Below are 25,903 nucleotides of genomic sequence, written 5' to 3'. Positions count from 1 at the left end.
TCAGGTATTCCTGACTCCAGGGCCGGTGCTTTATCCACTACACCGCCTAGCTGCCCCAGGAAGCCATTTCTATTTGAGTTTGGTACCAGTGGTTTAGACACCTACGAGAGAAGCCACTTTCATGTTACCTAAGGAGATTACAGATTATGACATGAGAGCAACAAATGATGAGGCCTACCTACTCAGGGATAAGAGAAGATCGGGGCATCTAGGTGGCACAGTGGATAAAGCACTGGCCTTGGATTCAGGAGAACCTGAGTTCAAATCCAGCCTCAGACCCTTGACACTAGCTGTGTGACCCTGAGCAAGTCACTTAACCTTCATTGCCCCGTCAAAACAAAAAGAAAAGAAAAGCAAAAAAAAGGGGATAAGAGAAGGTCAAGGATTTCATTCAAATAAAGAAAACTGATGGCCACTTGTTGAGAGCTGGTTATCCTGTTCATAAATTATCCTGTCCCTTTACCTCCCCTTTTGGCCAATTCTACTCTTTGTGGACATCTGTCAGAAGGCAGATAATCACCCAATGGGTCAACAAGCACCCATTAAGCACTTACTATGTGCCAGTGCTAGAGATACAAAGAAAGCCAGAACCAGTCCCTGCCCTCGAGGAGCTCACAGTCTAATGGGGGAGACAACATGCAAACATATAAACAAGCTAGGCTGGCTTCCCTGGAAATAATTAAGATGGAAGGCAGTAGGGGCAGCTAGGTGGCACAGTGGATAAAGCACCGGCCCTGGATTCAGGAGTATCTGAGTTCAAATCTGGATTTAGATACTTGATACTTACTAGCTGTGTGACCCTGGGCAAGTCACTTAACCCCCCATTGCCCCACAAAAAAAAAAAAAGATGGAAGGCAGTAGAATGAAGAGGAATTGGGAAAGGTTTCCATTGAAGGTGGGACCTGAAGGGAGCCGGGAGAACCAAGAGGCAGAGGTGAGGAGGGAGAATGTTCTCATTTGGGGGACAGTGACAGAAAATGCCCAGAGTCACGAGAGGGAGCGTTTATTTGAGGAACGAGGACAGTGTTGCTGGATCACAGAGTGCCTGCGAGGGAATTTAAGAAGACTGGCAAAGTAGGAAAAGGCCAAGGTGTCAAGGTTTTCAAAACTAAAGGGAAGATTTTATACTTGATCTTAAAAGTAAAGGCAGGAGGGCAGCTAGGTGGCCCTGGGCAAGTCACTTAACCCCAATTGCCTCAAAAAAAGTAATAGCAGGGGCAGCTAGGTGGCGCAGTGAATAGAGCACTGGCCCTAGATTCAGGAGGACCTGAGTTCAAATCCGACCTCAGACACTTGACACTTACTAGTTGTGTGACTCTGGGCAAGTCACTTAACCCCTATTGCCCTGCAAAAAAAAAAAAAAGTAATAGCAGGGAGGGGCAGCTAGGTGGCACAGTGGATAGAGCACTGGCCCTAGATTCAGGAGGACCTGAGTTCAAATCCGACCTCAGACATTTCACACTTACTAGCTGTGTGACCTTGGACAAGTCACTTAACCCTCATTGCCCCACAAAAAACCAACAACAAACAAACAAACAAATGAATATTGAAAACTATCTTTACATGTAATTGGAAATAAAATAAAAAACTATTTTGAAAAAAGGGTCAGAGACCAGAGACCAGAATAAAGGAGATAATGGAGGAAGACAAAAGAGTTATGGGAGATGATGAAGAAGAGAAAATGGGGAGCCCATTGACTGGTCTCCATTTGGTAGAGTATGATTCTAGGTCTTCAGGTAGGAGAATGGGGTGCAATGGGAAGCTTCAGGAGAGGCAAGGTTTGCAATAGCTCCTCTGGGTGTCCTTGTAACCACAGGCTCCCCAAACCTCCCTGTGAGGGCTGAAGTGCAGTCTTCCTGTTATTTGTGCCAGGATCATCATTGAACTAGTGAATTGATTTGAGAGAATTGCCTTGAAATCCCAGTTAAGAGTGCCTAGTTAAAATTAGATAACATAAAGTTGTAGTGGACCTTAGACAGTAATCAGAATTTGGTAGGTGATCCATCTTCTTTCCTGTGGGGTTTGATTGAATTCAAAAATTATTTCTTGAGTGCCTGTTATATACTAGGCATGGGAGATAGTAAGATGAAAAAGAATTATTTTAAAAGTCCTCAAGGAATGTATAATCTATTAGGGGAACATGATATGCACGTGAAAAACCAGAATACAAATGAGAACACACATGGGAGAAGTCAAACTAAGAGGGATTTTAAAAAAAGAAGGATGCAAGTAGTGGAAGCAGTCAGAGAGGTATAACTTAATATGCAGCCAAACAGCTCAATGTGGTGGCTATCAGGAAAAGCTGACTCCTATTCCTGAGTCATACACCTGGACCAGTTGTGTCACCCTCAGTTGTCTCATCTGCAAAATGAGGGTAATGAGAGTGCCTATACCTCAGGATGGCTGTGATGACCAGACAAGATAATAATACATATTTAATCTGTGCTATCTTTTAATTTTTTATTTTTTATTTTTTTATTTTTTTTATTTTTTAGTGAGGCATTTGGGGGTTAAGTGACTTGCCCAGGGTCACACAGCTAGTAAGTGTTAAGTGTCTGAGGCCGGATTTGAACTCAGGTACTCCTGACTCCAGGGCTGGTGCTCTATCCACTGCTCCACCTAGCTGCCCCCTTAATTTTTTATTTAATATTTTCTTTCCCCCTAATTACTGGGCCATCTTTTTTTTAGTGAGGCAGTGAGGGTTAAATGACTTGCCCAGGGTCACACAGCTAGTAAGTGTCAAGTGTCTGAGGTCAGATTTGAACTCAGGTCCTCCTGACTCCATGGCTCGTGCTTTATCCACTGCACCACCTAGCTGCCCCTGGGCTATCTTTTTAAATGACTTTTTTCTTCTTGGCTTGGGCCAAAGTAGATTTGAAGACATAATCTGCCAAAGTAGTATGCAATGATCCTGGCACAATTTGCTCCTCAAAGGGGGTCTTGGAGAGCCTTGGGGAAGCAGTGCATAAAAATGGATGAAATGGTAGGCCAGAAGACTATGAGGCCAGTACCCTGGTATAGGAGCTGAAAACCCCTAAGCCCCTATACTGGGTGCATGAGGTGAATTTGTCCTTTTTTTTTTTTTTTCAGGGCAATGAGGGTTAAGTGACACAGCTAGTAAGTGTCAAGTGTCTGAGGCCAGATTTGAACTCAGGTCCTCTTGAATCCATGGCTGGTGCTTTATCCACTGCACCACCTAGCTGCCCCTGAATTTGTCCTTAAAAGGTATTCCAACTGAACTTGGAGAGTGAAGATAGATATGGATAACTTACTGAACAGAGACCTTGGAGCAGGGGCGGAGCTGCTAGCCATTTGCTGTAGAGGGGATTCACGGGCAGAGATGGCCATTGGGTTTTTCCCAATTTATGCAAGATTTCATTTCAGCCTCATAACAACCTTGTAAAAGGCACACTAATAGGCATGTGCCATTGATCTCTATTCCCAGATCAATTAAGCAATATGTCAGCACCTACTATGAGCCAGGCACTGGGCTAAGTGCGTGCTAGGGATGGATAGAAGCACAATTCCTACTTGCAAGGAGCTTATGGTCCAAAGAGGTAACAAGGACATGTACAAATGGACATGGCATAAATAGAAAGGAAATCAATATGTTACATACAGACATTAAGTACAATGTAGTTTGGGAGGGAGGGCACTGACAGTTGGGGGAATCAAGAAAGGCTTGACATTGGCATGGGGTGGGATGGAAACTTCAATAACTGAACATGTTGGGGGCAGCTAGGTGTCAAAGTGGATAGAGCACCGGCCCTGGAGTCAGAAGGACCTGAGTTCAAATCCAGCCTCAGACACTTGACACTGTGTGACCCTGGGCAAGTCACTTAACCCCAATTGACTCATCAAAAAAAAATAATTGAACATGTTTCTTCATATGCTTCATGTTGCACACTGTCTAATTTTCTAGTGGCTACTATAGCGGGTGAGGGCAGACCTCTGATTTCAGTGCAAATTCACTTAACACATTCCTGGGCACAGCCTGAACACTTAATAGAGGAAGCTTGTTTTAGAGACTTCCCAGGACACTGAGGGCTTAAGTGATTAGCCCAGGGTCTTTGTGTCAGAGAAAGGATTTGAACCCAGATATTCCTGGCTCTATGTTGATGTGTGGTCAAGTGGCTAGAGTACTAGGCGTGGAGTCAAGAAGGCTCAGAAACTTCCTAGAGGTGTGACCTTGGACAAGTCACTTAACCTCTGTTTGCCACTGGAGAAGGAAACGGCAAACTGCTCCAGTATCTTTCCCAAGAAAACCCTAAGCACATAGGTCCACAGGGTTATGAAGAGTCAGAAATAACTGAAAAACTGTCTCTAAGTCAAGTCCCTTATCCTAGACTCCAGATCCCTTTTAACATCTATATATTATAGTAAAAGAGGCCTTTGCCTGTTTTAATGAGTGAATGTCAAGTGTCGCTCTAAGTCCCACCCAAAGCGAAGGTCGAGTCACGTGCTAGATCATCGCTGGCTGAGCCTGAGAGGTCGGGGTAGGACGACGTGATGGCGTTCTCCCAAGCCAGTTGTAACTGGGACAAGCACAGGTTGAGGTGCACCTTCCCAGCCGTCTCGTTCAAGCTTGGGCCCTGCTTTGTCTCACCTGGTCATGTCAACAGTTGTCACATTGAACTTGACTCCTTTCAACCAGAGGACCATGAAGAGGCGTTGGCAAAAGGGACAATTCCCAATGCTCTCCCCATCAAAACCAGCCTGTCAAGGGATGGAAAAGGAAACAGAAGATATCTTTAGCTGGAAGTGGAGAAAAAAGAAACTCCACAATCTTGTTTTCATGTTTAAAATAGAGAAGGTAGCCAAGGTAATCCCAAATGATGAGTTAAACCCATAAGCACCTGTTAAGTGGCTTACTACATGCCTGGCCTGTGCTAATCACAGGGGATACAAAGCAAGGCCAAGATGGCATCCAACTTGGAGGAGCTCAGGTTCCAACTGGGGAGACAACACACAAACAACTATGTGCAAATACGATGGAGACAGGGTAAATGAAAGGTATTCTGGGAGGCAAGGTCGTGGTACTAGGGTGGAGGGGAGAGGAAAGGATCTGAGCTGGGTGGGAGCCAGGGAAGTCGGGAGGTGGAGGTGAGGAGGAGAGCAAGGCAGGAATGGGGGCCAGTCAGCGAAGAGCTAGAGGGTCACATGTGAATGGAAGGTGAGGGAGGAGAGGGCCAGGTTATGAAAAGATTCCACAGCCAAGCAGAGGATTGTATATTTAGTGCTGGGGGTAAGAGGGAACCACTGGAGTTTATTGAGTAGGAGAGGGGCCTGCTCAGATCAACACTTTGGGCTGAAGCAGAACAAGACTCAAGGTAGGGAAACCCAGCAGCAGCAGCAGCAGCAGCAGTTCAGGCAGAGGGCAACAAGAGCATGAGCCATAGTGGTGGCAGTATTGGAGGAGAGCTAGCACAAAGGTATAAGACAAGTGGCTGGAAATGTGAGGAATGGAGAATGTTAGCAAGGTTGCCAGCCTGGGTGCCCGGGGGCTTGCTGGGAGTCTTGGTGCTAATAGAAGGCTTGTTCAGAAGAGAGGAGGGTCTGAGGGATGTTCTGTTGGAGAGGTGAGCCTGGAAGTAGGGAGAGATGGCAGAGCTTAAAAAGGAAGGAAGTCATTTTCATAGAGAGGATGGGAACTAAGGTCATCTAAAGGAAGAGGGCCAGGCCAGATTGGGGAGATACTCACCATTACTGGGCACGACCTAGCTGAAGATCCAGCAAAGGAGACAGAGGAGGAGCAGTCCGACAGGTAGGAGGAGAACCAGGAGAGAGAGAGAGCAGTGTCAGAGAGAAGCGGGAGAGTATCTAGGGGAAGAGGGTGATCGATAGTGTCAAAGGCTGTGGAGAAGCTGAGAAAAGGTCATTAGCTTTAGCCATTGACATGGTTGGGACCTCTGAAAAGAGCAGTTTCGCTTGCATGAGTTCGGATGCCAGATGCAGAGGGTTTAGGCCACTCTTCATCCTGCCTGGCTTCCAGGGCAGCCTTATTACCTAGTCATCTGTCAGCTTGACTTGATTGGGGGGTTGACAATACAAGTATTGGGTAGGCCCTACTGGGACGGTCCTTTGGGAAAAGAATTCATGCTTGCGTATATATCCTGCTGTGTTTCTACATGTTGTAGAGGAGCTGATTGATGGATGACATGGCCTCTGGTTCCACAAACCTATGTGCAGGCTCTCCCAGCCAGCCATTTGTATGTATATCTAGGGTATGCGTGTGTTACTCACGTAGGTTCTGTGTGTCCACAAGGGTCTGTCTAGGCTCAAAGGGAGTCATTGATATTTCTGGAGTCTCCCCTCTCCTCAGAGAGTGCGGGCCAGGCTAAAACGATATCTATTGCCTACTCCCATTAGTCTAGGGGAAATAATTGTTTAGGTTTGAAGTGTACTCCTGGTCATCATCCCCTAATGACCCAGAGGTGTCAAACACAAGGCTCAGTACAGGCTGAACCAGATTAAAATGAAATTGGGAAATATTTTTTAAAACTACAATAAAACATGGATAACATTACATTTTAAAACTAAGTCAATATGTGGCCCACAGGGGCCTTTTTTAACCAACTAGCGGCTTCCTTTTTTTGAGTTTGACACCACCACCCTAAGGTATATCTGAAGGCTTGACCCCCTTCCCACCCATGCTAGTCACACAAAAGACCATTACATAGAGCAAATAGCAAATAAACACAGTTCTCCGACCCAATAGCAAAAAGTCAGAGAAGTTATACTAATTAGAATATACCAGACAACACACCGAAAGAAAGAGTTCTCCCCCTGGGAACGAGATAGCTCATCCAGGGGAAAATTCCCTGGTCACCAATGTGCCCCATTAGTGCTCGGAACAGGGATGTGATGGAGGGCCAGCTCCACTATGTTCCTCCTCAGTCTTTCTCTCCCTCCAGGTACCTCTATCTGAAGAGATTTTGGAAGTGCATGTAACCTATCTTGAAGCTGGAAGCCAGAAAGACAAGGATTTCTCCTTTCCCAAGCTCACTTTTGACAACCCTGAAATAGGCTTGAGCCCTGGGTTCCACTCATGTTGGCTTCCTGGACAGAATGTAAGCTGTTTGAGAAAAGGCACTTTTCCAGTCCCTGGAAAAGTGCTTGCTATATGATAGGTCTTTAATAAATGCTTATTGATTGACTGCTTGATACCTGACAGGTGGTCGTCCACCTTTTCCTTGCATAGCGTAGCATGATAGATCTAGGGCTAAAGAGACCTAAGAAGTCATCTAGTCCTAGCCCCATATTCTGTAGGTGAGGAAACTGAGGCCAAGAGAGAGGCCAGGTGACTTGCCAGACAGCATGCAGGTAGGTAGGAAGTAGCAGAGCTAGGATTGGAATCCAGGTCCTCTGTCTACAAAGGCTGGGGTTTGGTTTTTTTTTTTTCTATTGGGATGGTTCTCTTTTCATTTCCCTCATGTACCATTCACTTAGAGATCTTTTGCTCTGAGATAGTGGGGAGCAAATAGGCTAGACCAATTACCCCCTCCCACCTCTGAAAATGAGCACACTGAATCCAGTCCATTCTTCTCCTAAGATGATTCTCTACACTTCCATGCATGTATCCCTGGCCCACCCCTCCATATACCCAAACGTCTGCGTTCCTCCTCCCTCCAAATGCATAGCACAGAGACGGCTTCCTCCTTAAAGCCTTCCCAGTCTGCTGGCCAACTTTGCCATTGTTGGCTGGTCCTTTGGAAATCTCTCATTGACTGCCTGGCACAGCATCCAATCGAGGCTACTGGTCCTGGTCCGTCGCCAAACTTCTCTGTTGAATCACCTAATGGCTCCCCCATCTCCATCGATGTCAGCTGGACTCGAGTTTGACTGACAGATTCTCAGGAACCTTGAGCTCTCACACTCCCCAGGCCTATTGTGTCTTTGTTCTCTCCCTCTTTTGTCACACCTTATTCCCTTCTACCTACACTCAGAGGAACCTTTTCTTAAAAACAACAACAACGACCACGACGACGACAACAACAGCGACACAGCCACAACAGCGACAACAACAGCAGCAGCAGCAACAAAACACCAAACCCTGCACTTAATGCTGCTTTCCCCTCTTGCTTATGAAAAATGACACCCCCCCTTTCTTGGTCTGTAAGGAGAGAAAATGGACTCAAACCTCATTTCCCAGAGCTTAGAGAATGGCAGATGTGGGGCTATGTAAGGAAGGACTAAGTAGACAGGAAGTGATCAGATAGAAAGGAAATGAAAGCAGTTGGTGCCACCAAAGGCGTACATATAGATAGCCATGCATACACTACAGGCAGATTCTGGGTACTTGGGCCAAGGTAGGCCTCCCCAGCTGCTATGGAAGTGATTCTACTCTAGCCTAAGATGGCAGCAAATAAATAAATGAAAGATGTGTGCGATGTATTTGGTGCATTCAAAGGAAAACACCTGCCCCATATTGCTTTTCTGGAGAGTAGAGGTATCGGTAAGCCTCTGGAGCTTGGAGGTATGAGACAGAAAGAACTCAAGCCACATATTTGTGGTGTCTGACCATCTTACCAGGTATTCAGAGGCAGACCTAAACAGCAACCAGAACATTTCTATGGTGCCCAAAGAGTGGGAGAAAAATTTTGCCATTTGTCACTTCCCAACCAGGATGCATTCTAACGAAGGTCAAGATTTTGGAGGCTGCCCAGGGAAGTAGAGTCTCCACAGATACCTCACCATCCACAAGGAGCGCCCCCCCCCCACCATTGAGTTTGAATAAGCTGGCACCCTCCTAACCATGTTGGGTGCCCTGAGGCCTAAGCAGAAAGCTCAGCCTGGGGCACTGCTAATGCAGGCATTAATGTCTATGCTCTAGAACTGCGATCAAAAGAAATTTACTCCATGTTATTAAAAGGAAACAATTTAATAAAAACACACGCTGTTATTTGCCAGGGCAGCAATGCTTGGTCAGAAGGAAATCCTGCAGAGCAGTGGGAACAATGCCAAATCTCAGGAACAACAACCCCATACACGCTGCTGCACTTTTTCGGCCTCAGGAGACGAAGAAGCCTCAGGACCAACCTCATCTGGGAGATGACCCGGTCCTTTTACTGAGAAAGCGGCCCAGGCCCCAGAAGCATCAGGTATATCTCCCATACCTGTCAATGTCCAGGCTAAACCCACATTTGTCTATTGCCTGGTGTTGTGGAATCTCATAGTAGAGATCCTTGCTATTCTGTTCCGTGAAATATCTTTGTCTTGAGTTTATGTCTCCCCAGAGCAGCATCCCCCTCTCCCCCCACCCCCAGTTTGTTACAGTGGAAAAGAAGCATTGGTTGGGGCCTCCCAAACCACACTTTTCAACAGACACAGAGTTGAGATACACCTCAAACCTCAGGCTCACTCTCAGGGGCCTATACTTGCTTTAGGCCTGTTTCATTAGCCACTTTCTCCAGGACTCCTTTCCAAACCCTGGTCCCTTGTCACTACTTCCCAATTCTTCTTTTAATCTCTCATTGATTGCCTGGCACACTAGCCTATAGTGGTTACTGGACGACTGCCAACCTTCTCTTCTCCAAGTCCCTAATCTCTCCACCCTCTCATCCCTGCTCTGCCATCTAGACTGGGGCTTTACTGAGAGGTTCTCAGGAACCTTGACCTCACACAGTCTACTCCTCCTGTCCTATCTTCAGCTTGCCTCTTTCTTCTCTACCTTATTCCCTTCCACCTACAAACACTCAGATCTCTCCTTGCCTGGAAAAACAGGACAAAACAAAACAAAAAAAACAAACAAACCAAAAAAAGCACCAACCCACAACAAACCCTGCACTTGATGCTCTATCCCCCTTCTTGCTATGGAATTATAATTGGGGTGGGGTGAGTGGGGGCACTAATTGGCACTTGTTCTTTCACTGTTTAAGGAATTTTTATTACAGCAAGAAGTTTATAGTTCAAGTTACGGTTCCTTGCTCAGCTACCAATTCTGTTATCTAAAACAGTGGTGATATTCTGAGCTTTTCTACAATAAAGAATTACAAAGTTAAAGACAGGAATGCTTCGGTTTGCTCATCTGTCAAATGAGCTGGAGAAGGAAATGACAAACCCCTCCAGTACCTTTGCCCAGAAAACCCCCAATGGGGTCACAAAGAGTCGGACACGACTGAAACGACGGAACAACAACAACAACTGTGCTGAAAATCCCCATTCCCCACCCCCACCCTCACCCCCACCCCCACCCCGTCTATTCAACATTAATTTGTTTTTATATTTTACTATTTTTTTGGGTTTTTCCCTCCCTCCCATTTTCCTTTTTTTTTTTTAAATCAATAAGTAAGCTAGGACTAGCATTAAGTTTGCTAGACCTGGCATTTGCTTGGTACATCAAGTTTAAAGTTTTCTTTACATTTTTTCTTTAGTTTGCAATGTTCTTTTTTTTCCCCCACAATAGACATTTTTCTTCGGTGATGCTGAGGTGCCACGGCTGGTCCCTCATCTTTTAAACAGCAGGCACGTTGGGGGCACTATTCACAGCTTTCTGGGCGGCCTCTTTCGCCTGGTGAGCTTGCAGCACTGCCACAGCCTCATCCACCTTAGAACGCAGAGACTCGGGAGACTCCAGCATGTGGAGGAGCTCCGAGTTGTCGATTTCTAGCAACATGCCGGTGATTTTACCAGCCAGGGTAGGGTGCATGGCCTGAATGAGCGGGAACAGCCGTTCGCCCAGCATCTGCTTCTGCTCCTGCGGAGGGGCGGACGCCAACATGGAAGCCGTCAGAGGCTCCTGACCTTGCACGTGAACCGCAGGCTGCTGCAGGGTAACCTGTGGCTGGGCGTTGAGATGCTGCTGGGGATTGCGAACCCCGGCAGCGTACTTGTACTGTGGCACAGAACGGACAGCAGGGCCACCCCCGCCACCGGCGGCCGGACGGGCACCCATGTTCTGAGCGGATGCGTTTGCCGCTCGACCGGACAGCACTCGGGGCACCTGGGAAGAAGGCGGCCTCATGGTACCGAATGGTGGCCTAGGAGCCGCCGGGCGGATAGCACCGGGCATGTTCTGGAACGGGTGAGGTCTGGCGCCCTGCGCAGTCCAGCGAGGACTGGGTCTGAGAGGGGCGATCTGGCCAGCAGGGTAGTAGGCAGCCCGGTTCTGAGTCTGAGGAAGAGCTGTCATGAAGTAGCCCGAAGGAGGAGGCTGGTAAGGGTTGATCACTGGGTTGGGCACGGCTCTGACACTGGCCATCCTCTGCATGTACTGGTTGGTGAGGTGAGCCTGCCGCTCCTCTTTGCGCTGGGCTAGAGCGATGTACAAAGGCTTGGTGGCCACGATCCTGCCATTCATCTCGGTGACGGCTTTGGTGGCTTCCTCCGGGGAGGAGAAACACACGAAGCCAAAGCCTTTGCTGCGGCCCCCTTCCATCATCACCTTGGCGCTGGTGATGGTCCCGAATGGGGAGAACTCTTTGCGCAGGCGCTCGTCGTCGATGCCATCATCGAGGTTTTTGACATACAGGTTCACCCCCTGGTACCTGGTGATCCTGTCCTGCTTCATCTGCTCAAATTTGCGCTTGAGTTCCGTCTGGCGCTCCCCCTTTTTCTGAGCCCGGCCCACATAGATCTTTCTGCCATTCAGTTCTTTGCCATTCATCTCTTCCACAGCCTTTTGGGCATCCTCGTGCCTCTCAAAGTTCACAAAGCCAAACCCTCTGGACGTGCCGCTTTCATCAGTCATCACCCTGACACTTAAAGCCGGCCCAAACTTACCGAAGAGCCTCTTGAGCCTCAGATCGTCCATGTCCTCGCCAAAGTTCTTGATGTACACGTTGGTGTACTCCTTGGCCCTGGCCCCCATCTCTGCCTCTCTCTCCTTGCGGGATTTAAAGCGCCCCACGAAGACCTTGCGGTCATTCAGAAGCATCCCGTTCATCTTGTCAATGGCCCTCTCGGCGGCCTCTCGGGTCTCAAAGTGGACAAATCCATAGCCCTTGGACCCATTCTCATCACATACCACCTTACAGGAGAGGATGTTCCCAAAGGCAGAGAAGGTATCAAACAGAGCCTTATTATCAATGGATTTGTCCAGGTTTTTGATGAAGATGTTGCCCACGCCGCTTCTGCGGAGGGAGGGGTCCCTCTGGGACCACATGATGCGCACCGGCTTGCCCTTGATGACATCGAAATTCATGGTCTCCAGGGCTCGCTCGGCGTCAGCCGGCTGCTGGAAGTTGACATAGGCGTAGCCCAGGGAGCGCCGGGTGATCATGTCCCTGCAGACGCGGATGGAGAGGATGGGCCCGGCCGGGCTGAATTTCTCGTACAGCATCGCCTCGCTCACCTCGGGGTGCAGGTCCCCCACGTACAGCGAGGCCGTGGGGTAGCTGGGGGCGCTGGGGTGCATCTTGCCGCCGCCGCCGCCGCCGCCGCCGCCTCCAGATGAGGATGGAGAAGGGGGGGGTGGAGGAGGAGGAGGAGGAGGAGGAGAAGGAGGAGGTGGAGGAAGAGCAGAAGGAGGGGGTGGAGGTGGCAGAGGAGGAGGATGAGGATGAGAAGGAGGAAGAGGAGGAGGAGGAAGAGGAGGAGGAAGAAGAAGGGCCACAGGCTGCTGCCACCACCGCCGCCGCTGCCGCCGCCGCCGCCGCTGCTGCAGCCGCCTCCGCGAGCTTTCCGGCAAGAGGAAAGGAACGGGTGGGGGGCCCGCAGTCTGGAGCCGGGGTGGGGGCTGGGCGGGGGGAGGGGAGAGAGGGCGAGCGCGGAGGGACAAAAATCTACCGCAATCGGAATAGAAAACGGCTCCACGGCGGCGCAGCAGAGGGGGCGGCGGCAGAGGGGGCGGCGGCAGGGGCGGCGACAGGGCCAGGGGCGGCTTGCGCGCGCGCTCGCTCCCTCCCTCGCTGGGGGCTGCGGCAGCGGAGGCCGCCTCCTCGGAGCTGGGAGGTGGCCATGGTGCTGGCCTGCCCGGGAGCCGGCCGCTGGGCTGGCCCTACCCCCCCCCCCCCGTGGCCCATTCCTAAAATGGGGAGGAGGAGGGGGAGGGGGGGTCCGTACCAAGTGTGGCTGTCAGTTGGGGTCTCTAATAAATGTGGGCTCGGACCCGAGCACACACCCTGCACTCCCAGCACGCACCGCCAGGCTTATCTAACGGCCTGATGGGCGCCTAGTAAATGGCTGCTGATGGATCAGAAGCTCCCCGATCAATTCCCAGACAGAATGGTTTATTCTCTGTGTGTGTGTGTGTGTGTGTGTGTGTGCATATATGTGTGTGTATATATATACACACATACACACACATATATATACATATACACATATATACAGATATACCCATCCATCCATCCATCCATCCATCCATCCATCCATCCATCCATCCATCCATCCATCCATCCATATTTATCACAGTGATGCAGTATACCAAGCCTTGGGCCTGGAGTCAGGAAGACTAATCAAATCCAGACTCAAACTAACAGTGTGACTGAGCAAATCACTTCCCCTCTCTCTGCCTCATTTTCCTCAGTTGTGAAATGGGGATAATAATAGTGCCCAGCTCCCAGGCTGAAATGAGAAAATATTTGTAAAGTGCTCACTGCTTGGCACATGGTAAATGCTATATAAATGCTTGTTTCTTTCTTTCTTTCTTTCTTTCTTTCTTTCTTTCTTTCTTTCTTTCTTTCTTTCTTTCTTTCTTTCTTTCTTTCTTTCTTTCTTTCTTTCCTTCCTTCCTTCCTACTTACCTACTGGCTATGTGACCCTGGGCTATGTGACCTGTTTGCTCATCTGTTAAACGGGGAATGTAATAGCATCTGTCTCAGGATTGTTGTGAAGACCTATGTACATATAGCACTTTGCAAACCTTAAAGCGCCACATAAAGAGTCAGTCACATCTGACTCTGTGACCCCATTTGGGGTTTTCTTGGCAGAGATCCTGGAGTGGTTTGCCATTTCCTTCTCTAGCTCATTTTACAGATGAGAAAACTGAAGCATACAGGGTGAAGTGACTTGCCCAGGGTCACACAGCTAGTAAACATCTGAAGCCAGATTTGAATTGAAGATGAGTGAGTCTTCCTGACTCTAGGCCCAAGGCTCTGTTAGCACCACCTAGCAGCCCACATAAACACTAGTTGTCATCATCATCATTGTTTCCCTGAAGCAGAATCAGATTTGCAAACATATGTGAACATAGAAAAACTGCTTTAGGCTGCAAGTTTACAGAGCAAACTTAATTATTCAGAATACCACAGTGTTCCAAGGTTACCATGGGAGAGACTGGCCACAACTCCAGGGTCTGTAGTCAGGAGAACATCCTCCAGGCATAGCTGTGAAGCTTCTGGGGTGGGGGAGGAAAAAAGGATAGGTGTGCTGCCCTGTCCATCATAGGCCCTCTGATATGGCATCTGCCCAGCCCCCAATGAGAAGAGAAGGACTAGGTGGTTCACCACCACCACCTGGTGCCCATCCTAGGACACCTCAGGTCCAAGCAGATGCTGTCCATGGAGCTCGAGGGAGTGGAGGGGGTGGAGGGGACAGAGTGATGCCTCCCCCAATTGTTGATGCAAGGGAGCATCCAGCCCCCCCAAATCTCTTTCTTGAAGTTCTGGATGGTGGAGGGGATGACATGGCTGAGGCCATGCCACCCCCAATGGTCTATCCCAGGTGGCCTCAGGAATTCCCAGAGTATCTTCATGATGCCTTGGTTGGTGCAGGAGATGGAAGAGGCAGAGTAGCTCCACATTTAGGGAGATCTTGGATTCTCCTTGATAATCATGGACCCTTGCTTGGTGCAGGAGATGGAAGACCTGAAGTATTTGCCCATCCAAGACAGCCTCAAGACTTCTCTAATGGTGTACAGGCTGATCGCCCAATAAGCCATCCAAGAAGGCCTCAAATCATTCTTGAGAATCTGCTGGAAGCTTTGGTTGGGATAACAGAAGGAAGATCTTGTGCAGTGGCCCATCCCAGGAGGTCTCACACCCTCCCCGAGAGCCTCCTGGTGGTTTGGGGTAGGGAAGGAGAAGAGAGAGCTGCCTTGCTATCTCAACCAAGCCCATCTCAGGGTCATCCCTGATGACCTTGGCCCAGAAGATGGAGGTGCTTGAGGATCTGCCCTTCTATGTGCCCTCAGGGTTACTGCAATTGGGGGCATGGAGACCCCTTGCCCTCACTCCCTCACTCATTCGTAGGTGGCCTCAAGCCTCACTCCAACAGCCTCAAGTGGAGAGTCCAGCGGGGGAAGGGCTGGAGGATCTGACGGTCACCCTTTCAAAGGGGGCATAGTTCCTTTAACTTAAATGTTACTTTAATGACCAAGAATAAAAATGTTCTGCCCCATCAAAAAAGGGGGGAAAGGTTTGTCAGATTTTTATTAGTCTTTTTATACCCCAAAGTCTCCCTGCTGCTGCCTCTATCTCCCTGCACCCTGCTTCTCCCACTGCTGCCTCCTCTTCCCTTCCCAACCCCTGTTCCTCCAAGAACCACCCCTGGGATGGAGCCTCCTGGGACACAGAGCCTCCCTTGGGTTGCAGAACTTGACGATCTGGCTGCTCCCAGGGCTTCCCCCTGTTCCAGACTCACTGCCTTTCCAGCTTCCTCCTTCCCCACCCCCTCCTTGCTCTCTGGCTTCCACCACACTGGAGGGGGGAACAGACGGGGGGGGGGGTGAGGGGGGTAGTGCCTGTCTGCCCAGGACCAAAGGAAGCCCTGAGGCAGCAAGGTTGGGATGTGGCCAGTCTCTGGGGCTTCCCCTGGCTGGGCCAGGTTTGAGTACTCAGAGTCAGGCCCAGAGTCTGGGTCATCTTGTCTGAGTTTGTGTGTTGAGGAGGGATACTCCCCTGAGGGGAGGTCAAGATCTGGGCACCCCAGCAGCAACTAACTGAATTTCCTAGAGGGGAAATTTCTGAGGCCAAAACAAACCAGCTGGTTGCCCTGACAGTGGATCAGGAATGGGGGAGGTGGGAGCAAGGTGGTCTGGGAAAGCTGGCAGGCCATCCAAAGGCTCCCCGTCCCCCCAACCAGCTGGGAGGACATCTACTTGTCTGGATTTACAGACTCTAAAAGGAGAGGAGCAAGGGTACGAAAGAGAGAGGCCGGCATGGCTGCTTTTCCCAAAGCCAGGCCGAAAAAAGACAGCAGAATCACCGCAATGCAGCTTGCAACAGCAAAACATCAAACAGCAGATAAAATGGGCACCGTGGCTAGCCACTAGGTGCCGCTTTCATCCCGCAGTAGCGGCAGCTCACACTGCCTAAGTCACGTGGTTAAGGCCAGTCCCTTTCAACCCCCATCTCAGAAAAGAGCAGAGAGTGGCAGTTCCCCATCCAATTTTAACTCAGTAAAGAATTGTATAACCTAAAAGAACTAAGGGATTTCCAATCCCAATCAAAGCATCGGTAGATGGGCTCTCTAATTGAGTAATAAATATATTGAAGGAGTTCGAGAAGGACACATTCCTGCTTTCTTAGGATTGGAGCTCGATTCTTAGTCGTATTTTTAGTGGGATTTTCCACTATCAACTCAGATTGCACATTGCTAAATGAAACTTCTAATCTCACTTCCCCTGTGGTGACCTGATGAGGTTTGGGAAGAGATGAATGCCCCCTTAATCTGCTGAGAGTCACTCCTGCCAGACTGTAGCCCTCTCGGATACAGAACTTGGGTACTTACTTGACTGATCCCAGGTCTAGTTGGGAGTGGGAAAGCCTGGCACCCCAGTTTCTATAATCCAACTCTGGAGATGCCTCTGTCCATCTCTTCTCCTATACTTCCACATATCAGGTTAGTAGTTTTTGCTAAGGCACCAATCAGACCCAGAGTCAGTGACATTCTCCCCCACCCCAGTTCAGTCCAGGGCAGCCCAGCTCAGGGACTAGAGTTCAGTTGAGATGAGGGATAGAGGGGAAGTTGGGGTGGATAGAGAGTTGGGGAAAAGGCTGCAGAATAAAGACAAATTCCAGACCCTAAATCAAGAGAAGAATTCACTTTGGCCCAGGCCTGGGAGAGAGAAGCTGGTGGCCCCCTGGCAAGCAATGCCACCATCTCCTCCCACTTTCTCAGTTGTGGCCAGCTTCCCCTCCTTATAGAAGCAGCCCTGGAAAATGTGCAGCAGGAGCCAAAGAGGCCCAAGCAGCTATGTTGCCTCTTCTCTGGTCCAAACCTGTGTGAGTACCTGGTCCTTAGGCCTGCCAACTCTCCAATTCCTGCCAGAATCTCCTAAGAATTTGCCAACCTCTGTCCTCTTTCCCTTTCAGTCATCCTGCCCAGTTCTTTCTGTCCTTTCTCTGCTCCAGAGCTTCCGAGGCTGCCTCAAACTCTCCCCCAAACTACTCCCACGCTGCTCACCCTCTTTGGGGAGACTTCCTTCCTGATGCTCCCCTTGCTGGGAAATGCCTCCTTCATCTTTTCAGGACTCCCACCTCTTTCCAACTAGGTTGGTCACAAGTATTAGGCCATAGCAGCTCTTGAAGAAGGCTTGTTAAGGCCTGGAAGGGTTTGCTCTACATTTTGTCCTTAGGTTGTGGAATAAAAAAGGAGCCCTGATCCTTCATGTGAGAGCCCAGAAGCTCCCTGAAGACAAAGAGAACTTGGACCTCAGTCAAGTGACCTCTTTGGGTGTCAGCACCCTTGAAGGTGGATAAGCCTTACTAACATACAGAAACGTTGAACCTGGCCAACCTCTTCATCTAACAGATGGAAAACTGGGATAATTGAACACCTGGAACTGGCCAGATCTGAGAACTTCATTGTGCCTCTCCAAGAGACTGCCCTTTACCATCTCCACTCTTGCCTCCCTTTCTCCTGACCCCTCCCCTGCTGCCTACAACTCCACCCAAGCCTTAAAAATTCCTCCCTTGATCCCCACTCCCCACTCCCCACTGTATCTCCTCCTTTTCATCTCTTTTAGAAAGCCTTCTACACTTGCTGCCTTCACTTCCTCTCCTCACTCATCATTCAACTGGAGCTGCTCTCTCCAAAGGTGCTTTGGATTTCCACATTCTTCTTGGCTTCTCCACAACCTCTGATATTGTCCATCCCCTTTTCTCCTGGATTCTCTCTCTTCTCTAATTTTTCTTATACTGCTTTCTCCACTTCTCCTCCTACCTGTCTAACCGATCAATGCTGTCTCTTTTATTGGATTTTTCTCCAGGTAACACCCATACTAGGTTGTCTCCTAAGGGCCTGTCCTGAGAGTCTTTCCTCTCTCTCTCTCTCTCTCTCTCACACACACACACACACACACACACACACACACACACACACACACACACACACACATTTCGCTTGCTGACCTTACCACCAAGGGGCAGATAATAGGTGGCCAAGTGGATAGAGTGCTGGGCCTGGAGTCAGAAAGACTTATCTTCATGTGTTCAAAGCTGGTCTCAGACACTTACTAGCTGTGTGACCCTGGGCCAGTCACTTAACCCTATTTGCCTCAGTTTGATAATGCTCAGAGGCAAGACATGGAGTTCATGGGATAGCCAGGAGGTCAATGTTACTGGATCAGAAAGTTCATGTCTGAGAATAAGGTGTAAGAAGACAGGAAAGGGAGGAGGGGACTGCTTTATGAATAACTTTGAATGCCATGCAGAAGATTTTCTATTTGATCATGAAGGCAATAGGGCCCCACTGGAGGCCTTTCAACAGAAAGCCTTTCTGAGTGCCCTCTCCTCCCTAAGCCAATGCCTTGCCTAGAGTTCATCGTAAATATTTGCTTGTTGTGTCCCCCATTACACTGTTAGCCCTTACAGGATCAAGACCGTTTTTTTGCCTTTCTTTGTACCTCTAGCATTTAGTACAGTGCCTGACACATGCCTAATAAATACATGTTGACTGGCTTGTTCAAAGCCTCCATTTGACAGAGGAGGACACAGATTAGAGAGGCTTTAGGGGTGGAAGGGACCTTAGAGGCCCACTAAACTAATCCAACCCTTCCATTTGATAGCTAAGGCCCAGAGAGGGGAAGTGACTTACCGAACTGACAGAGGAGGGCTTCCAATCGAGCTCCTCTGCCTCCCCCAGATCCAGGGCCACTTGGATCCTTCCAGCGTTCACCTGTTTTAGGATTCTAAACTGCCCCAGGCTTGAGCTTCTAAATGGACTCTCAGCTCCACTTCTCTGCCCCTCAGCTCTCTCTGAACCAGAATACAATACACAGAATTACAAATGCTCTGGAAACTCCGGGATTTCTTGGGAGATGGGACAGAGCAGTGTCCTCTCAGCTTTGCTTGCCTTTGTGTGTGTGTGTGTGTGTGTGTGTGTGTGTGTGTGTGTGTGGTGGGGGAGGAAGGGAGGGAACCCCAGCCGGTTTTGGCAGCAGGCTTTCTTTCGTGATGCCCATACAGGGAAGTCAGACAAAGGAGACACTGGGTCCATCTTGAACTGGAGAGAGTGAACAGAACCCTAACATGGGAAGTGGGGGAGGGAATGGAATTTGACAGGACATAACAGGAAGGGAGGGCACCCTTTGGGCACAAGAGAATACTCAAGGTGGGGTGAGGAGGGGGGAGAACATAGTCAAGTTTTCTGGGAAAACCCAATTTTTTCCCAGTGATGTGCTGATTTAAAGGGCCAGGACACAAATTCCCAACCTGATTAGTAAAACACCTCCCAAGTGTCCCTTGGAAAATTGGGGGGAGGAGGAGAGAAAAAGAACTTAAACTACAGTATGCTGGAGGCAGTTTTTATTCCATGTGCCTGAACCCTGAAAACCAGGAAACTGTGACTGGTCTTCTTGTGACATGATGTTGCTAGGTGGTGCAGTGGATACAGAACTGGCTCTGAAGTTGGGAGGACCCAAGTTCAAATCTCACCTCAGACACTTATTTACTGTGTGACCCTGGGCAAGTCACTTAACCCCAATTGCCTCAAACATTCGGGGCCATCTCCAGTTGCCCTGATATATGTCTTGCCACTGGACCCAGACGACTCTGGGGGAGAGAGTGAGGCTGGTGACTTTGCACAGCCGTCCCTCCCCTAAACCCTATTCAGCACAAGTCATGACATCACCTCCCCATGTCATGGTCCTCTTTGAGAACAAGTGCCAGACAACAACAACAAGAAAAGCTATGAAAACCCTCAGATAACTCCAAATGGAAGAAAAAAGCATAGAGACAAGAGAGGCTCCCAGCCCTGCACCCACTGGATGGGCAGCTAAAATGGATTTATTCTGAAAAGCCTTTATGAAACACCTACTGTGTGAGCTAGTTGCTGAGGATGTATGGCCAGTCAAGGTGACTGTCCTGAGCTATTTCCCCAATCACAGCCCCGAGAAGACAGATCATGGCATCACACATGGCATGGGCATAGAGGAGGCTGTCCATCTGTTCACAAAATCATCAATGGAAGCGTATAAACAGCCGAATCTGGGTCTTTGGGTGCCTGGAAGTTACAGAGACCTGATAAAGTCCAAACAAGAAGATGGGCCCAAAAAGCTGACTAGAGAACAAAGAAAGGTCCTAGGGACTCAGAGCTGGGCAGTCTCAGGCAAATCACTCTACTGGCCAACTGAGAAACTGAAGATGACCCTATGAGCACCAGGTTCTGCAGGTTATTGCAAGGGACAAATTAGATAATGTGCTCCAGAAATGGCCCCTCTTTTAGCCACCCAGTTTACAGAGGAAGTTATGTGACTTGTAATTGGACGTTCAAGAAAAAGGGATGATGGTAAATATTGAACAAAATGGGACCCACACAGAAGTCTTGCCTGCATTAAGAACATTTTCCCCATCGCTTTCTAAAGCCTAGACAATCATACCACCAAGAACTCAAACCCTGAAAACCAATCACTTTTTTTTTTGCAGGGCAATGGGGGTTAAATGACTTGCCCAGGGTCACACAGCTAGTAAGTGTCAAGTGTCTGAGGCCGGATTTGAACTCAAGTCCGCCTGAATCCAAGGCTGGTGCTTTATCCACTGTGCCACCTAGCTGCCCCCAAAACCAATCACTTTTGAGAGCCTGTGTACCTGGGTTCTAGCACACCTACAACAGGAGAACTGAATGTTTGCAGGTAAAAGGGAAGGAGTCAGTGGAAAGGGAGGGGTTAAAGATGAGAGACAGAAGGAGAATAAATGTCCAGTTGAAGGCAGAAGACATGAATAATGATGGAGCAAAAAGAGCCCTAGCCAGGTCATCTGCTGAGAGGGAGAACTAGGAAGGAACAAGTGAAGAAATAGAAACTGTTGAGCCTGAAGAAGTGTCAAGGGGTGATAGGAGAGTTGCCTTGTTTTGGTTGGCCCCAGAGGGAAGAACTACCTAGTATCAGTAGATGTACCTTGGGGCAACTAGGTAGTACTGCAGTGGATAGAGTGTAGGGCCTGGAGTCAGAAAGACCTGAGTTCAAATATGGCCTCAGACATGGACTAATTGAATGACCCTGGGCAAGTCACTTCACCCTGTCTGCCTCAGTTTCCTCATCTGTAAGATGGGCTGGAAAAGGAAATGGCCAACCACTCCAGGATCTTTGCCAAGAAAATCCCAAATGGGGTCATGAAAAGTCAGACGTGACTGAAAAATGACTAAACACCACCACCAAGACATAGTTAAAGGAAGGCTAATTTCAGTTCACCTTAAGAGAGAGCCACTTGGCAACTCGAGCTTTTTAAAAATAGAATGGAACGGTCTGCCTTTGTGAGGTAGTGAACTCCTCGTGGCTGAAAGTGTCCCAGCAGTTTCCCTGGGCCGGCAACAGCTGTTTTCAACAAACAAATCACTCACTATTCCTTCCAAAGGCAAATCTGTTTGCCTCTTGGGCCAGGAGGCAATCTGTTCGCCGGCCTCTCCTTAGAATACAGCACAGGACATGAAAAGTTCTCAGGGTGGTTAAAGCCATCAGTAAGCAAGCTTTGATTAAGCACTCGGTGCTGGGCCCTGAGCTTTGTGGTGGACCCCAGCAACTCTGGGACTACCTCAGCTATTACCCAAAGCAGGAGGAAGCTGCCAGGCAGAGAGGCAGCCCATCTGTTTCACTGTTTTGACCGTTTTAGAAGCTGTGTTGCCATGGGAATCCCCTCCACCTTCTAGGTGGAGAATCACTTGGGTGCTCGCTTCAAGTGTTCTTCACATAGCTAACTGGACAACACCTTGAGGCTGCCCTGTATCTGGCCCCTCTCATCCACCTCATGACATACGTGGCAAACAGAACACCAGAGCACTCACTATGTGCCTTTATTATTAAAGACCCTGAGGACCCCGGATTTGTTGCTGTTACTGTTGTTAATGGAGGACCTTCCCTCAAGACAGTGAAGTATGGAGCATGGTATTATTAGGCCCAGGCAATGTGCTGCTGAATTGAGAGCCATCCTTGCTGTGTGACCTTGGGTAAGTTCACCTTTGATGATAACAAGGTTGTCAGTAGGTCAGATAAACTAATATATGTAATCCTTAAGGCCTTAGTTCAACCTCAGCTCAGTTAGTGACTCCATCCATATTCCAGAGGAAGAAACCAAGGGCTGGAGAATGGAAGGGACTTGCCCAAGATCCCCCAGCTAGCGAATGGCAAAGGTGGGACTTTTGCTCATTCTCCACACCCACCAATGGCAGATTCTTTTCTGACACAGACAGAAAGTGTCAGAGTCATTTGGAACTTCAGTTGAGCCAAGTAGAATGTTGGAAATAAGCAAGGGAAGAAAGGGAGGGCTTGACTTGATTGCTTCCTTGTTCAGTGCCTGGCATGTCCCAGAGGCCGGAGGGGCTTTCCAAAGAAGCTATACAAAGGAAACTCCAAGATCAAACCCAAAGTGGAAGTAGCCTCTCCCGGAGCTGCCCCAGGCTCTTCTTAGTCATCTCCTCTACCCTCAGCCCAGCCAGCTCCGGCCCCTCTGCCTATCTTTCTGATCTGCCTGGCTGCTTGGCTCTAGAATCAACACTCTTCCCTTGCCTATGGTGGACAACTCGGGTTCATCTCACCTGATAATAAGAACAAGGAAGAAATCTACAACAATAGAAAGTTTGCCGGTTGTGATTATTTCATTCCACCACCATCCCCAAGGAAGGCATTTTAATCCTTATTTATCCCTAGTATTCTCGTGAGATGGCTAGGGGGCACCACAGCACACAGGGCCTGGAGTCAGAAGACCTGAGTTCAAATGTGGCCTCAGACACTGACTAGCTCTGTGACCCTGGGCAAGTCACTTCACCGTTGTCTGCCTTGGTTTCCCCACCCGTCAAATGAAAATCATCATAGCCCCTACCTCCCAGGGTTGTTGTAAGATATATTTAAAGTGCTTGACACAGGGCCTGGCACATAGTGGATTTCTTTTCTTCCTTCTTATTTTACAGAAGGGGAAACAGAAAATCAGAGGGGAAGAAACTTGCCTAGAGTCATACAGATAATGATCACGAGAGACAGAATTTTGAAACTAGGTCTTCCCAACTGTAAGTAAACCCAACTTGCTCATTCTTGTGTCTCAGAGTGAAGACAAATTCCCCAGATTGCTTTCTGGAACTCCAAGGAGTAATGCTTTTGAGAACTGTCCATCTTCCCAGCAAAAGAGATGGCCTCCTGATATCCCCCTGCTAATACCTCTTCCTCCTGCTGTCTACCTTCCACTACCACCCCCACACCCCACCCTCCCTCCAAAAACTGGCCACCAGGCAAACTCACCTTGACAAAGAGCTCAATCTCAGGCTCCTGTTTGGCGTTGGGCCCCCAGTCTGCCATCTTATCTTGCCAGCTGTGTGCAGACCCCCCCACCAAAGCACAGAACCCAGGTCTGATGCCCAGGAAGCAGTCAGCCTGCTGTCAGTAGGCTCTGGCTGGGAAGGGCTGGAACTAGGGGCAGACCCTTTTATCAAGAGATGGGCTGACTAAACCTGAAACACTTAGGGGAAGTTCTTGAATTCATTTTCCTTCTTCCTGTTGACTTTAAACTTTTGAATCAAGGAGGGGCAAAAGGGGGCGTGTATGGTGGAAGGGAGTGGTTGTTCCTAACCAGAGAGGTCTCAGAGGCATGAGTCAGCATCAGAGAGAAAACACACACACACACACACACACACACACACACACACACACACACACACAAACCCCTCATGAAGAACAGACTCAGCCTTGCTTTTATCTGTCAAGTGGGCCAAATGCTATCCTGAAACCTCCCTCTGAGGCCTGGGCTCCAAGCCCAGAAAAGGACCTCTCCTTTCTGTTCCTATAACCTGACATCACCCAAAAGCCCTTACAGGAAACAGGCCACCAGAGTCCTGGATTTTCTCAGTCAGGAAGGAAGGGCATTTACTGAGTTGTCCTGTCCTGAAGAGGAAAAAAAAATAGGTCCTTTCTCCAATCTCCCTGTCCCCTTCACCACTCCAACCATTTCAACACACAGCACACACAGAACAGTGTTCTGGCTGAGAAGTGGGCCCCCCATCATTGGCCGGGATGGAGCAGAAATGGGAAGGGTCACTTCCCAGCTTGCTTGCAGATTTCACTTCTCCCCTAATGCTTGCCAAACAACTGAGCCAATCAGATTTGAACTAACTGGGGTGGGGAGTGGAGGGGGGAGGGAGATGTGATGGTCAACGCTGACCCAGAAGAAGCTCCCGGGCTTAATTGAGCTAAAAAACAAAACAAAACAACTAGAGATGGGAAAGCAGAGATTCTAATGAGGGCAAGAGAGATCAAGATTCAGTTCTCTAGCTTGTAGTCACAAAACCTGGGTTCAAATCCTACATTTGGCACTTGGCTCTTTGACTTTGGGCAAGTCACTGAGCCACATCTGTAGAACGGAGGCAGCAGGGCACACAGTAGCTAACGTGTGTTTTGGGGAAAATATGTGGGAGGTTTGGGGTAGGGGTTCTTAAGAATTCCTCGTTAAAGAATTAGACCCCGGGGGCAGCTAGGTGGCGCAGTGGATAGAGCACCGGCCCTGGAGTCAGGAGTACCTGAGTTCAAATCCAACCTCAGACACTTAACACGTACTAGCTGTGTGACCCTGGGCAAGTCACTTAACCCTAATTGCCTCACTAAAAAAAAAAAAGAATTAGACCCTCTTGCACACAAATCCAATTACAATAAAATAATAGTTTATTTAGGTGCTAGGGAAAGGAAACCAAGAGAGAAGTCCTTGAACTTCTCACAGGGAGAAGGCATGGCACAGAGGCGTGGCTCTCTGAGATACCTTTCTCCTTTAGCAGGAGACAGGCAAATCCTTTTATAGAGGACCATGGTGGTCCATCGGGTGATCATCTGACTCTGGAAAGTTCCCTTATTAGGGGAAGACCGTCCCCCACTGGTGGTGACTGGGGGAAGTTCGGTGAGAGGCAGCTCCAATCTCTCAAGCCATCTCTGTCACAAAGGCAGCAGCCACTTTTTGTGGTGGCAAGGAATTGGAAATTGAGGGACCGCCCCTCAATTTGGGAATGGCTGAACAAGTTATGGTATATGAATGGAATGGAATACTATTGTGCTGTAAGAAATGATGAGCAGGGGGCAGCTAGGTGGCGCAGTGGATAGAGCACTGGCCCTGGAGTTTGGAGTACCTGAGTTCAAATCCGGCCTCAGACACTTAACACGTACTAGCTGTGCGACCCTGGGCAAGTCACTTAACCCCAAATGCTTCACTAAAAAACAAACAAACAAAAAAAGAAATGATGAGCAGGAGGAGTTCAGAGAAACCTGGAAGGACTTGCATGAACTGATGATGAGTGAGATGAGCAGAACCAGGAGAACATTGTACACAGTATCATCAACATTGTGTGTTGATCAACTGTGATAGACTTGATTCTTCTCAGCAACACAACGGTACAAGATAGTTCCAAAGGACTCATGATGGAAAAGGCTCTCCAAATCCAGGGAAAAAAAAGAACTGTGGAATATGGATGCGGACTGAACCATACTATTTCTTTTGTTTTTGGTACAAAAGCAGCAGCCACACCTACTCTTATCTCCCCCAGTGATGGGGGAGACTGGTAGATCTTGTGCTGCTCATCTCTTTAGGTATGTCTGTCCTTTGGTTTAGTTTCTCAA

At 48.8% G+C, this 25,903-nt stretch overlaps 2 protein-coding genes across 5 annotated transcripts in view; both read right to left on the bottom strand.

Moving 5' to 3' along the window:
* The window catches only part of CLIC2 (chloride intracellular channel 2), a 35,399-nt gene extending 11,553 nt beyond the window's left edge, over positions 1-23,846 (bottom strand). The window contains exons 1-3 of one of the 4 annotated variants that reach the window (XM_043974076.1): positions 23,549-23,840; positions 5,702-5,717; positions 4,607-4,716 (exon numbers count right to left, since the gene is read on the bottom strand). In XM_043974076.1, the coding sequence (XP_043830011.1) occupies positions 4,607-4,716; positions 5,702-5,704 (113 nt within the window). In that variant the 5' untranslated portion in view covers positions 5,705-5,717; positions 23,549-23,840. Of the gene's footprint in view, positions 1-4,606; positions 4,717-5,701; positions 5,722-23,548 lie in introns of all 4 variants that reach the window. The other 3 variants (XM_043974075.1, XM_043974077.1, XM_043974074.1) reach the window with 3 other exon arrangements.
* Positions 10,231-12,683, bottom strand: LOC122733564 (polyadenylate-binding protein 1-like). Its single transcript, XM_043974073.1, has one exon. It carries the CDS (start codon positions 12,353-12,355, stop codon positions 10,454-10,456), a length of 1,902 nt encoding a protein of 633 aa, XP_043830008.1. The 5' UTR covers positions 12,356-12,683; the 3' UTR covers positions 10,231-10,453.
* Positions 23,847-25,903: the final 2,057 nt, after the last annotated feature.

This window comes from Dromiciops gliroides, chromosome X, assembly GCF_019393635.1.
Source record: "Dromiciops gliroides isolate mDroGli1 chromosome X, mDroGli1.pri, whole genome shotgun sequence".
NCBI classification, from domain to species: domain Eukaryota; kingdom Metazoa; phylum Chordata; class Mammalia; order Microbiotheria; family Microbiotheriidae; genus Dromiciops; species Dromiciops gliroides.
This window is presented reverse-complemented; position numbering and strand designations above follow the sequence as displayed.